This window comes from Pimephales promelas, chromosome 3 (genome assembly GCF_988280905.1).
Source record: "Pimephales promelas chromosome 3, fPimPro1.hap1.1, whole genome shotgun sequence".
In the NCBI taxonomy this organism is placed as follows: domain Eukaryota; kingdom Metazoa; phylum Chordata; class Actinopteri; order Cypriniformes; family Leuciscidae; genus Pimephales; species Pimephales promelas.
Genome location: NC_142771.1, coordinates 753,997 through 766,639, shown reverse-complemented (window position 1 = coordinate 766,639; position 12,643 = coordinate 753,997). Strand labels below are relative to the sequence as shown.

General features: G+C 39.7%; 1 protein-coding gene and 1 long non-coding RNA gene across 2 annotated transcripts; both read left to right on the top strand.

Annotated features, from left to right (window-relative positions):
- The first annotated feature begins 3,250 nt into the window (after window positions 1–3,250).
- LOC148981813 (uncharacterized) lies at window positions 3,251–3,889 on the top strand. The gene is made up of 2 exons (XR_016155317.1): window positions 3,251–3,415; window positions 3,522–3,889. It is a non-coding gene; the product is annotated as an uncharacterized LOC148981813 (long non-coding RNA).
- Window positions 3,890–4,975: 1,086 nt separating this feature from the next.
- On the top strand, window positions 4,976–11,942 carry LOC148981812 (major histocompatibility complex class I-related protein 1-like). Its single transcript, XM_089128100.1, has 8 exons — window positions 4,976–5,151; window positions 5,562–5,834; window positions 7,985–8,272; window positions 8,337–8,621; window positions 8,757–8,882; window positions 9,565–9,621; window positions 9,782–9,855; window positions 10,314–11,942. The coding sequence occupies exons 1-7, from the start codon at window positions 5,061–5,063 to the stop codon at window positions 9,844–9,846; spliced, it is 1,185 nt and encodes a 394-aa protein (XP_088984226.1). The 5' UTR covers window positions 4,976–5,060; the 3' UTR covers window positions 9,847–9,855; window positions 10,314–11,942.
- Window positions 11,943–12,643: the final 701 nt, after the last annotated feature.

Here is a 12,643-nt window from a genome sequence, read left to right as displayed (position 1 = left end):
TACAATTCTATAAATATATTTATAAAGACTCATTAAGACCTACCGCATTACAATATATAGTTACATCTATATTTTTTTTATAATTCCTTATAAGTCAAAAATTTGTTTTTAAATGCACATGCTCATAATCCATTATATGCAGTTTTAGTTAATTATGGACTGACATTTCACAGGATCGTTAAATAGTTTGATTAAGCTTCTAATATTAAACCTTCTAATGTTAAAACATTTGACTGTTAAACAACTTAACTTTGCATGGGCTAACTGCCTGGGGCCCCATGTGGGTTTTCTGTGGGCAAACCCACAGTGGGTTGCCAACAGTAAACCCTCATGGGGGCCCCATAGTGAAAAACAGCTGTGGGCCCCGTATGGGCTAACCCACTGGGGGCCTGTGTGGGTTTTCTGAGGGCAAACCCACAGTGGGTTGCCCACAGTAAACCCTCATGGGGGCCCAAATGGGCAAAACTGCTATGGGCCCCGCATGGGCTAACCCACTGCGAGCCCGTGTGGGTTTTCTGTGGGCAAACCCACAGTGGGTTGCCCACAGTAAACCCTCATGGGGGCCCAAATGGGCAAAACTGCTATGGGCCCCGCATGGGCTAACCCACTGCGAGCCCGTGTGGGTTTTCTGTGGGCAAACCCACAGTGGGTTGCCCACAGTAAACCCTCATGGGGGCCCAAATGGGCAAATCTGCTATGGGCCCCGCATGGGCTAACCCACTGGGGGCCCTTGTGGGTTTTCTGTGGGCAAACCCACAGTGGGTTGCCCACAGTAAACCCTCATGGGGGCCCAAATGGGCAAAACTGCTATGGGCCCCACATGGGCTAACCCACTAGGGGCCCTTGAGGGGTTTCTGTGGGAAAGCCCACTGTGGGCTTGCCCTCAGCAAGCCCACATGGGGCCCCAAAGGGTTTGCCCTTGCCCACACTGTCCCACAGAAAACCCACACTTACCCACAGTGGGCCCGCACTGGCATGTTTGCTGGGGTATTGTGCATCAACAAGCACTATGGAGCAAGTTAGTGGATGGAGACTTCGTGGAGGTTACACTGTGGTCAAGCTGGTCAACTTCATTCGAGCGCGGCCTCTAATGCTCTGCCGTTTTATGACGTTGTTGGGCGAACTGGACATAAGCTTACGGAGACCTCATCCTGCACAGTGAAGTGAGATGGCTAAGTCGTGGAAAAGTCTTGCATCGCTTTCTGGCTGTACTCCCCGAGATAGTCAACTTTCTTAATGAAAGATTTCCAGTCTTGAGAGACAACGAGTGGAAAACAAACGTTGCTTTTCTTTCAGACGTCACAGCTCACCTAAACAAGCTGAACTTACAACTTCAAGGTGACGAAAAGCATGTTGATGACCTGTTGGGCTGTGTTGAGAGTTTCAAAATGAAGCTAGGGCTGGACACGGCACAACTCAAAGATGATGATTTAACTCACTTTCCACTTCTGAATGACGCGTGTGAGGGTGTACCGGACATACAACAGAAAAAACGGTTCATTAAAACTGTCAGTCAAATGCAGGAAAATTTCACCTCGTTTTGTGATTTTGAGTGATAAAATCTGCAGGAGATTTCATCAGAGAGACATTGACTTTCCCTGTGGAAAAAATCAAGGACTTGACTGCAACATCGGCTTGTCCCGCCGCGCACTGGAAGATGAACTTATGGATGTTCAGGCAAGAGGACACAGCCATACCGCGCAACAGTCATCCTCAGTTACAGAAATGTGGCGAAACATCTCTGGACTAAACCTCAGATTATTAAGTTCAAAAGTGCTTTCCATATTTGGGTCGACGTACATTTGCGAACCCACATTTTCTGCAATGACGTGCATCAAGTCACGTTTCCGTGCGCGTCTTACAGACTGCAACTTACAGTCGCAACTTCATTGTGCTGTTACTCCTTTTGAGCCAAATTTCACCAAATTGGTCTGCTCCCGACAACATCAGGTGTCCCATTAATGGTAAGTAGAATTATACTCTCTAATAATAATAATAATTAAAGCTGCAAGCAGCGATGGGCGGGCCCTCGCACCTGTAGCGCGTCGGGGTGTGAGGCGGCCGCATTGCATATTCTGCAGCTCAGCCAGTGCGGTTGTGCATTTGCTACGCTGCTTCATTAAAGGTCACTTCCTGTTGCCAGCAGGTGGCGCTATGACCGTGGGTGAATGTCGGCATGTAGATTTTTTCAGAGCGGGACTCTTGTAAAATGTGTAAAATTTCATGCAGATCTGGGCATTTACAGCCAAGTTACTACAACTTCCTGTTTAATGGCGAATCATCGACGCCACGGACACGCCCATCGACGAAAACGCGCAGATAGCACAACTTGATTGAAATGATTTCGTTAACGCACCCTTTTTTATGACGATAACCCGACGATGACTAGCTAAAAATAGCTCTGAGGTGACTAAAACATGACGAGACGTTTTTGAGTTTTCGTTGACGAGACGGAACGAGAATGATTATAAGTTTGACGTTCACAACGCATGTAATTTATGCCTGTTTTGCGTGAAATCGGTCTGTATGGAGCTAAAAATAAGTATCAGCAATGCTGCCGTTTCCTATCGCGTGCGCCCAGCACCGGCCGTTGCTCGCACCAGATTCCACACAACAACAACACAGGGTTTAATGGTAGTTTTTGTACCAAGTCAAGTCAATAGAGTCGGACAAAAACTAGGATAAAACCTGTTGGAAAGCATATTTTGCAGCGATGTTTGTGTGAGCATATCAGTGAACATCCCTGACCACTCGGTGAGTTTCACGTCTTTGTAAACGAATGTTTAATGCGTTTTATGAATGATTGTGTGGGTGCTAACACACAAACCGAAAATTCTCGGGACAACAGCATTTGTCCAAATTTCAATCTTAACCATTCCGTTCTATTTCATCAGAAACGATCTTAAAACAGGGCTTTAAGTGTAAAATACCAAACTAACCAAGACCAAAGGGTTTATTCAGGGATTGTCTTATTCATTTTTATGTTCAACACACTCCAAATGTCATGTTTGTTTCATACTTTATATTGAAGTATGCATTCTTTGTTCAATGCACCTCAGTATTAGATATTTATTTTATTATTTTGTTTCAGAATGTTTGCAACTTTGCCACTTTGCAGTTTGCACAAGTTAAAGATAGACTGGGTTGTATACATGTTTGTGTTTACAAATAATATGCATCTTATTGTTGCATACTACGTTGTTCATTGCATTTTAGCAATTTCTCAAATAAAGCCACAATTGCAAAATGCTTCATCAATAACTGTTGATAGATGAAGACCCTTGACTTCAGTCATGTCCAGTTTCTCTTCTTCTTCCTCTCATGTTTCCTGCAGTGATTGTGAGTATTGTTGAGATGGCAGTGTTTGCTGCTCCTACTGTGATTCTTCTTCAGATCATCTGTGCAAGAAGAGCTGGTGAGTTTGAGCCGCACACACTCTGAAGATTCACACTCGTCTGATCTGAACATCTGCAATCATGATAAACACACACCAGAGGTCAGGCAATGCTTTTATTTTGCAGGGAGGAAGGACTCGAAGCCCCCGGAGGAAATAGAGATGCCCACAATATTACAGTAAAACACTGATGAGTTCACAATCTGCAGCAATATTTACAATAGCAAACACTTTTTTATCTCAATAATACTTTTATTAGGATTTATTTTCATTTCTATGGATATTTGCCTACAGTCATGTTCTTGAGCTTCATCTGTAAACTGCTGTAAATATAATATTAAATACAGTAATGGACAGACTCAGACTGTATAATCGTCTCTCTGTTCTGTGTGATGGAGATGATCTGAGGATTATTGTATTATTGATTCCTCATCTGTTTTTCATGTTGAATGATTGCTACTAATATTCTTAATAAACCTCTGCAGTTGTGTTTAATATGTCTCCTTTCCTGAGATGTTCCCCTTCATGAGCTCGTAATGTATGGTAATATAGAAGAGTAAGTGTGAGTATTAAAGGCTCAAGTGTTGATGAAATATGTGTGTTTCAGCCGTTTCTTGAAGATGGCTAAAGCCTCGTCAGCTCAGGTTGAGTCGAATCTAGAGCAAATCTGCAGCTCTAGTAATGTGCTCTGCAGCCCAGTTTTATTTCTAGAACCGCATGCAGGAAACTGCTCAAATAAGGAAGTGAAACTATCAGTAATGCTCTCGTGTGTTCAGAGCAGATGTGTGTTGCCCTTCTCAGACATGTTTAACACACATGTAAAGACACTTCACTGTGGTATAGTGTCAATAAAGATCAACTCTAGCATGATTTACACACTCATATTGTCAGGAGTGTGACATCGCCAACATGTGTATTACGCGGTCCACTTTAAACACAGTCTGAGGTCACGGTAAGTAGTTTATTTTCATGTGCTGAGCAACAAAGTCTCTTCTGTGTAAATTAGCCACATGGTCAAATCTGTATAGCCGGTGTGTGCTGAGCACAGGACACTTTGTTGATCGATATCTATTAACTCGTGTTCAACCAACAGGAATGTCTAATGTGTCCAAAACAACAACACAAGCTCTCTGACATTAGGTGGCGCTCATGTAAAGCCAGTAATACGAAAGGGATAGAGTGTGTATGGCATTCATCTTTCAGTCGAACACAATCAGAGTTATATTAAAAATGCACTTTATGATGGCAGTGAAATGCTGTTTCTGTCTTAGTGCATCTATTGATGGTAAAAGTGCACACACTGCTCTGGGGCTTTAATAAAGGCCTTCTGAAGCAGCGAAGTGTGTGTAAGAAAACACATTTAAAACTTTATAAAGTAAAATAACTAGCTTCCGGCCAAACACATATACGGATTTAGACTTTGTGTTGTGTTTGTGTTGTGGATTATGTGTCAATATGTCTGTATTGTACAGTTTGTTGAACCATATCCACAACACAAACATTTACATTTACATTTAGTCATTTAGCAGACGCTCCTACAACTGAGGACTAAATCAAGCGACTGACGTCATTTCACAGCGCGCCCTTCGCGCTCGTGCGGACGCGTCGAGTATAAACAAGGCTTTAAACTTTGACGATGGGAACGATGTAAACGTTAAAATCAAACATGGATTTTCGCCTGTGGCCACGGGTTTCGCGAAGATTGCTTTGCTTTGTGTTTTTTATCTTTTTTGGCACTTCGGCTTCACTTCAAGCAGGTAATCATTAACTTTTGCTGTGTTTTTCCAGAGAATGAAAGTGAAAGTAAAAGGTTCACCTTTCCTGCTCAAACTTTGTAATGACAGAACTAAAATTTGATTATAACGTAAATGAAATATAAGAATATGTACATATTTATAACTAAAATATTTGAGTTTTGTTAATGTAGGACATTCTTAATCTAATTTTACTGAGAATCGTTTTTGGATTGATTTCAGATTTAGGATTTTCACGATGTGTTCCTCAGAGTATTACAGGCCTGCTTTATAGTTTATTTTAATATATTTTTATTTGTACCTTTCTGTTACTAAAGATTGTTTGATGTTTTTACTTCTTTTACTTCTACGTGTAGAACATTTACACTTCAGTGCACTGTTATTTCATGCTATGTTATTCCTCTTCATTGCAGAGAAACACTCTCTATATTTCATTTACACTGGTTTGTCCAAACCTGTGGGTCTGCCGGGCATCTATGAATTCACTGCTATGGGTCTGCTAGACGGCAGACAGATCGACTATTACAATAGTAAAGAAAAGAGAAAGATTCCCACACAGCCCTGGATGAAGGAGAAAATGCCGGAGGATTACTGGGAAAAAGGCACTCAGTCCAGAAAGAGCAAAGAACAGTGGTTTCATTTCAATATCAAGATTCTGATGGACCGCATGAGACACAATGATTCAGGTGAGCAACATTCATGTCGTTTTAAAGGTGCCCTCTGGGATAAAAAATCAAATCATACACCATATTCCATAACAGATGGGGGCAGTATACCTCCAGAAATACACACGCACTCTCAACACGGGCGAGCGCGGTTGTCTCCCTCGTGCATATTAATCAAATCATTTGACACGATAGTAAAAGGTTGGAAGACCGCAGTTTCACGTGGATCATTTGGAGATTTTCAGAGATTAGAGACTAAATGAACAACATCTCAATACTAAATTATAAAGGCCGTCTCATAGACAAGCCGGTGCATTTCGACGATATGGGAAAATTAAAGCCCAGGCATTTTTAGTTTATGGTATTCGTTTTGTTCATATTTCATCATTAGTTTGAATTAATTTGACAGACAGCATTCCCTGATGTGGACCAAGCTAGCGCCTTTCAGAGCTGCTAAATCTCACAACACTTTTCACACACTCTCACGCCACACATCAATTTTGTCATGCACAGAAAAGGACACGGAGACCGATCTCAGCTCTCAGATTCTGTTCATTTTATTACGCAATTCAAACAATAAATGCAGTTTTGGCGCTTGTAAATGTTAGACGACAGATCCCTAACGCACGTGAACCGATCATGGTAAAAGAACACAAACACTGTTGAAAGATACAGTATGTTACAACTTACCAAAATGTATTCCTCATGCATAATATCGACCAATCATTTTTTTTAACTCATCCCTGAACTGAAATGTAGTAGCGGGCTGTATTTCCACACGACTGACATCAGGTTCAAGTACACACAAGCCGCGCGATTATGTTGCCTGCCCACATACCGCCTCCCATGGCCGAAACTGGTATTACGACACCTGCCGGGCCGGGGCTAATAATTTAGCATGCTAATTCAGGTTACTATCTCGGCAGCACTATAACTTGTCATTTTTTTAATGACATCATTGCACTTATTTCTTCTCATTCTTTTGATTTGTGAAGCTCATTTTTTTTATATTTTTACCTCAATTATCCCATATGGCACCTTTAATATCTATACGTCTATAGACTAGACGGATTTCAGAAAAATGGCCGTCTATAAGAAGTGAGGAGCATTTATGGGTACAAGTTGGGAACCGGCCTATCTTACATATTTCAATGGTGCTGAGTCCCAAAAAAATGGTTCCCAAGCGAAATTTTGAGTTTTTTACCTTCTAATTTGCATATCAAAATGGTCGCCAAATTGCGTATCTTGCTCAGTCGTTGGACCATTTTCTCCTAGTTTTTTTGTAAGTATAGGCAATCAAGATGAGGAAATTACGTTTCTAGATCGATAGTCAAGGGTCAGAGCAAAGAAATATTGGAGGCTTACTGCCTTTTTTATGTATATATATTTGCAAAATACCAACTTTCAAGGTGAGACACTAGGTGAATAGGGTAAAAGTTTTGAATAATAGATATCACCATGCAACTTCCTCAGTTGATTACTTACACAAGTATATAAAAAAATGTATTATAAGTTTTTGAAATTTGTATGTTTAATTATGCAAATTATGCATTATCTCAATAAATATGCACAATTTTGCATATATTTTCGGTAGATAGATCTGGACATATGATAAAGCCGAGTGCAAAGTTAATTTTTCATTTTGTTTACACAAAAGATGACAAAAATTGTTTAGAGGAATTTTTAGGATATATGCTTAAATTTCCTAGAAAATCTAAATATACAGTCCATACCCTTAAAAAATAGATTTTCGCCATATTTTTTTTATTAAAATGTATTTTACAATTATATATACATAAAAAAGGCAGTAAGCCACCAATATTTCTTTGCTCTGACCCTTGACTATAGATCTAGAAACGTAATTTCCTCATCTTGATTGCCTATACTTACAAAAAAAACTTGGAGAAAATGGTCCAACGACTGAGCAAGATATGCAATTTGGTGACCATTTTGATATGCAAATTAGAAAGTAAAAAACTCAAAATTTCGCTTGGGAACCATTTTTTTTGGACTCAGCACCCTTGAAATACAGTATGTGAGATAGGCCGGTTCCCAACTTGTACCCATAAATGCTCCTCACTTTCACTTTTTGGGTACATCCCATCTAGACTACCACTTCTAGTTTAATTATTGTGCACATCTTACAAACATTTTGATTCTTCGTGTTTCAGATCTTCATGTTCTTCAGTGGAGAACTGGTTGTGAAGTTGAGCAGCAGGGAAGTGAAGTGAAGTTTTCCAAAGGCATTTACGAGCTGAGTTATGATGGAGAAAACTTCTTGTCTTTTGATGATAAAGAGGCTCAATGGGTCGCCCCAGTTGACGCAGCTCTACTAACCAAGAGAAAATGGGACAATATGCTGAACCGAAACCAATACACTAAAGGCTACCTGGAGAAAGAGTGTGTGGACTGGCTCAACAAATTCAGAGAATATGGAGACGAGGAGCTCAGAAACGGCTGTGAGTGAATGTGTTTGTATTTGTTTGTATCAACAGATTGATGAACTGATTTCTGTGTTTTCAGCTCCTCCAGATGTTCTTATGTTTGCAAAGACGTCTATCAGCGACAAATCCAAGCTGAAACTGACCTGTCTGGCCACCGGCTTCTACCCCAAAGACGTGATGATGGTCATTAGGAAAAACCTCAAGTCTTTGCCAAAAAATAAGATGATTTCTGCTGGAATCAGACCAAACCATGATGGATCCTATCAGCTGAGGAAGAGTGTGGAGATCAAGAAGGAGGAAGGAGCAGATTATGATTGTCTTGTGTCCCACAGAACTCTCGAAAGAAATATTATCGTTGAATTGGGTAATTAAAGCAGTCACACAGAACGACCGAAATATCACCTGATAGGCTTTTGAAAGGTTATAAAATCACCCCTTTTTGTTCATAATATCCTTAATTAATCAGTTCTATTTTTTTTATCTTTTTGCATGTGATTAGATGGAATAAACGGTGACTGCTCGCCACAGATTCAAGCACTTTTGATTGGAGTAGTGATTGGAGTTGTGCTAATGCTGTTATTAAATGCTTTAGTGGCTTACATCTTATATAAGAATGATATGTTGGGTGAGTGTTGACTGATCAATGATGATCCACACATTCTTGTTTTTGTGTTGTAAAGGAATAATTATTTGGGTTCTTTTTAAGCTTAGACAAATATAAGATGCATACTTGATTTCAATAACATTTTAAATAATTAAAAGTAAAGATATTATTTTTACATTACAAACAATTTGGAGTGCAAACAAAATCCAACAATGACTTTATCCGTCATTCTGTTTAGCTTTCATTTGCACAAACCAAAACCTCTGTGAGCTTGTTTCCGCCACTGAATAAAAAAAAAAATAATAATATAATAATAATAATTGTGACTTTTTATGATATAAAGATGCAAATCTGAGAAATAAAGTCGCAATTGTGAGAAAAAAGAGAATTCTGACTTTATAACACATAATTGCGAGTTTATATTTCGAAATTCTGACATCTTTTCTCAGAATTGTGAGATATAAACTTGCAATTGCAAGTTATCAGGCCAAAGTTATTAGACTTTTTCCCCCTCAGTTCACCTCAATAGTTCATATCTCACAATTCTGACTTTATATCACTAAATGTCAAATCAAACTACTAAATTTCTCAAGTATTTGCTTTGTTATTTACCAGGCACATTTTGAGTAAACTTCCACCGCAGCACTGTAAATGAACCGAATGAATTTCGCTGTAAATGACATTTCACTGTTTCTCCACACAGGTAAATCTGCTAAAAGCCCAGGCAGCAGTGTGATTGACTCTCTAGAGGAAGTGAACGGTAACTGTTTCTTATTATGAATCTCAACACGCGCACACATCTAAAACGTGTAAAGCTTCATCAGTATGTTTTCTGCTTTTAATTTCTGTAAATGCATCTGTTTAAAATTTTCAGTTGCAATTTAAAAAAAAATGTTTTTTTTTTCATCCCTACTTGACAGATGGTCTTTCCAAACTGGTGAAAAGTGGAGTCAGATTAGACGAAGCTCAAATTTTCAAACTTTGAACTGACGAGGTAAGTACATTTCATACCAATGCTTGATTCTGATTGGTTGTCGAATGTTCCGAGTCAGGTATGACGATCTATATATCTAGTAAATCTAATAAATGTTTACATTTTAGTTACATTTAGTAAATACGTCAAATAAATATTGCAGCAAGTGTTACGCGTGTGTTTTTTACGATCTTTAAATGAAATAGTGTGGTTAGATACTGACAGAGACGTATAAAGTACTAGAGACACAGACTTGAGTAAAAGTGCTCTAGCAAAAAGTGACTTGAGTAGAAGTTGAAGCGCTCTTTAAGCACCGCACTTAAGTGGGAGTACTAAAGTATTCAAAAAAAATTTGTACTTAACCATTGCAAGTAGTTTTTTTATTTTATTATTTTTTTAATACTCAAGAACTGAAAGTACAAGTATTGTATTATGTGGGAAAACATCTCACACTTCTCTTGTGCCTTTTCTCTCCACAGAATATTGCGATCTCTTAAATTGTTTATGTCTGGCAGTTCCTGGAAGGTCACATGATGCGGCTCTTCTTCTTCATGTGTTCCATATATGGACTAAATGTGCACAGGGCGCCCTCTGGCTGCCAGTATGGATTGGAAATACAGTACATCAGAGTATCCAAAGCTCATGATGATTACATCGGCCCATTTTGGGTCGAGGCCTGAGTTCAGTTTTGGTTTTTAGTTGGAACGTGTGATTGGTTTACAGCAATCTGTGGCTGCGTCCGAAATCGTGTACTATATGAGTAGGTACTATATTTAAATAAGAACGTACTTCACGACCGTTAAAAACGTAGGTTCTATGAAATATGAATATGGTTAGCAGGGCCGGCTCTAGGTTATTTGGTGCCCAAGGCGAGAGTGCCCCCCCCCCCATATATATATATATATATATATATATACATAAATCCGGCATAAATCTGAACATTTTTACACAGAAATGAAGGCCTAGCACTAGAGCATAAATGCAATGTATCATAAAAAATAATATTTCATATGCAAGCCAATGGTGTAGCTGAGGAATTGTGTGGTAAATGGATAAAAATGTATATCTCCAAAAACACAGCATTAATGAATAGATGAGAAGTAAACAAAAAATATATAATATTTGTATGATTAAAAATTTATATTTTTTGTACAATTACTCAATAAATTGTTGGGGTCATATATACCCCAAAGCCCAGAAGTGAGAACAGGCGACTGTCAGCTAGAATGTGCGTTCTGCGTCTGCGTGCAATGAGCCAACTTTCTATTTCTGCAGATATATTAGTCTATATTCGTCATTCAAAAAGGAAACCGACGCTGCCGCCGCAGATAACGTTACACATAACGTAAACAAAGCAGCGAAACAAACGACGACGAGGACTATTTTGAGCCGACGGCACGGAACCGCGTGGAACACACCGAGGAAACTAAAGCGCTAAACCCAGCTGTGAGAATGTTTTCGCGCCACTCCCGGTTGCTGAGCAACGCGCGTGAGCTTGACAGCTGCCTGTCAGAGTGACTCAGTCGTTTTTTTAGGATTGTATAATCTTCTAAAAGAAATGTACAAAAACAAGCAGTGTGTGGACAATGCACAGTAAAAGTGTACAGCGTGTGTGCAGCTTTCATCATACGATACATACATTTAATTAACTTTTTTTTTTCAATTCTGCAATTTGCGCCCCGTCCAGCAGATGGCGCCCCAGGCGGCCGCCTGTGTCGCCTGTCGGCAAAGCCGGCCCTGATGGTTAGTATGAAGCAGTCCGGACGTACTACATGCGCCATGTTGTTGTCGCGTGACATACGCTGTCATAACAGTGCGAACATTTACAGAGCCCATTCCAGTGACTGCACCAACGTCGCGCTGGTTTTAGTTTTTTTCATCTGCGTTTTTACGTTGTCCGAGCCGACAATCAAGAGGAGGTGTCGGTCTGCTGCTCGCGGATCACGCCTTTTTCTCAAATAACATTTATTTACCTAATATATTTTACCTCATAAAACACACACACACACAACCCCGTGAACAATGACAGATGTTGATTTTTGGCAAGGAAAAAGCGATTTATTTGCTTGTGATATTACCATTAATAAATAAACATGAATGAATCAATAGAGATACGCATGCGTGTGTCTGTGTTTATCTCCTAGCGTTACAGCCGTGTCTCCGGTTTCCGCCATTTTCAATAATAACGGCAATTATCTTACATTTAGTGGCACCACAGATGCCAAGACAGACAGTCACAGTCTCTCTCGTCTCAACAATGCCACAGTGGGTAAATGGGCTCTTCCTTGAGGAAAGCATCAGGGAGACCAAAAAGTGCAGAGACGCCGAACTGGGTTACAGTTCTCCAGAATCGACTCTGCTATTGTCAGAAGAAGAAATCATCAGCAGCAGAGCTTGGGCTTGTCACTGAAAGCCAGTCGAGTTCAACTCCTGTCCTGCTGATGGGGAAGTGGAAGACTTTTCTGTCTTTACTGAAGATGTTGAGGTCTCTGGCAAGTCTACACACTGGAAAGCTGAACTGGAGACATTGCACTTCCTAGGAGATCAGAGGAAAGATTTGGACATCTTGAACCAGTTTCCACTTATTAGACAGCAGTTTCTGAGGCTCAATCATTCATTAAACATGGCTGAAGTTTAGTGACAATATTTACAATGTTTACGTGGTATGCTACTGTTTTTATCATTTGCTTGACACAAATTTCACTATTTCAGTTCTGTGATTTGATTCTGATCTTGTTTCAATATTGATAAATTTGGATAAATATTACATTGGATGAATGTTATTTTCTCAAGACAAATATAATTCAAC

Bases quoted from the DNA above. Each gene is read 5' to 3' on its own strand.
- LOC148981812 (XM_089128100.1), top strand. From the start codon at position 5,061: ATGGATTTTCGCCTGTGGCCACGGGTTTCGCGAAGATTGCTTTGCTTT. The intron at 8,273-8,336 runs GTGAGTGAATGT...CTGTGTTTTCAG, and splicing joins CGAGGAGCTCAGAAACGGCT to CTCCTCCAGATGTTCTTATG. The intron at 8,622-8,756 runs GTAATTAAAGCA...GCATGTGATTAG, and splicing joins AAATATTATCGTTGAATTGG to ATGGAATAAACGGTGACTGC.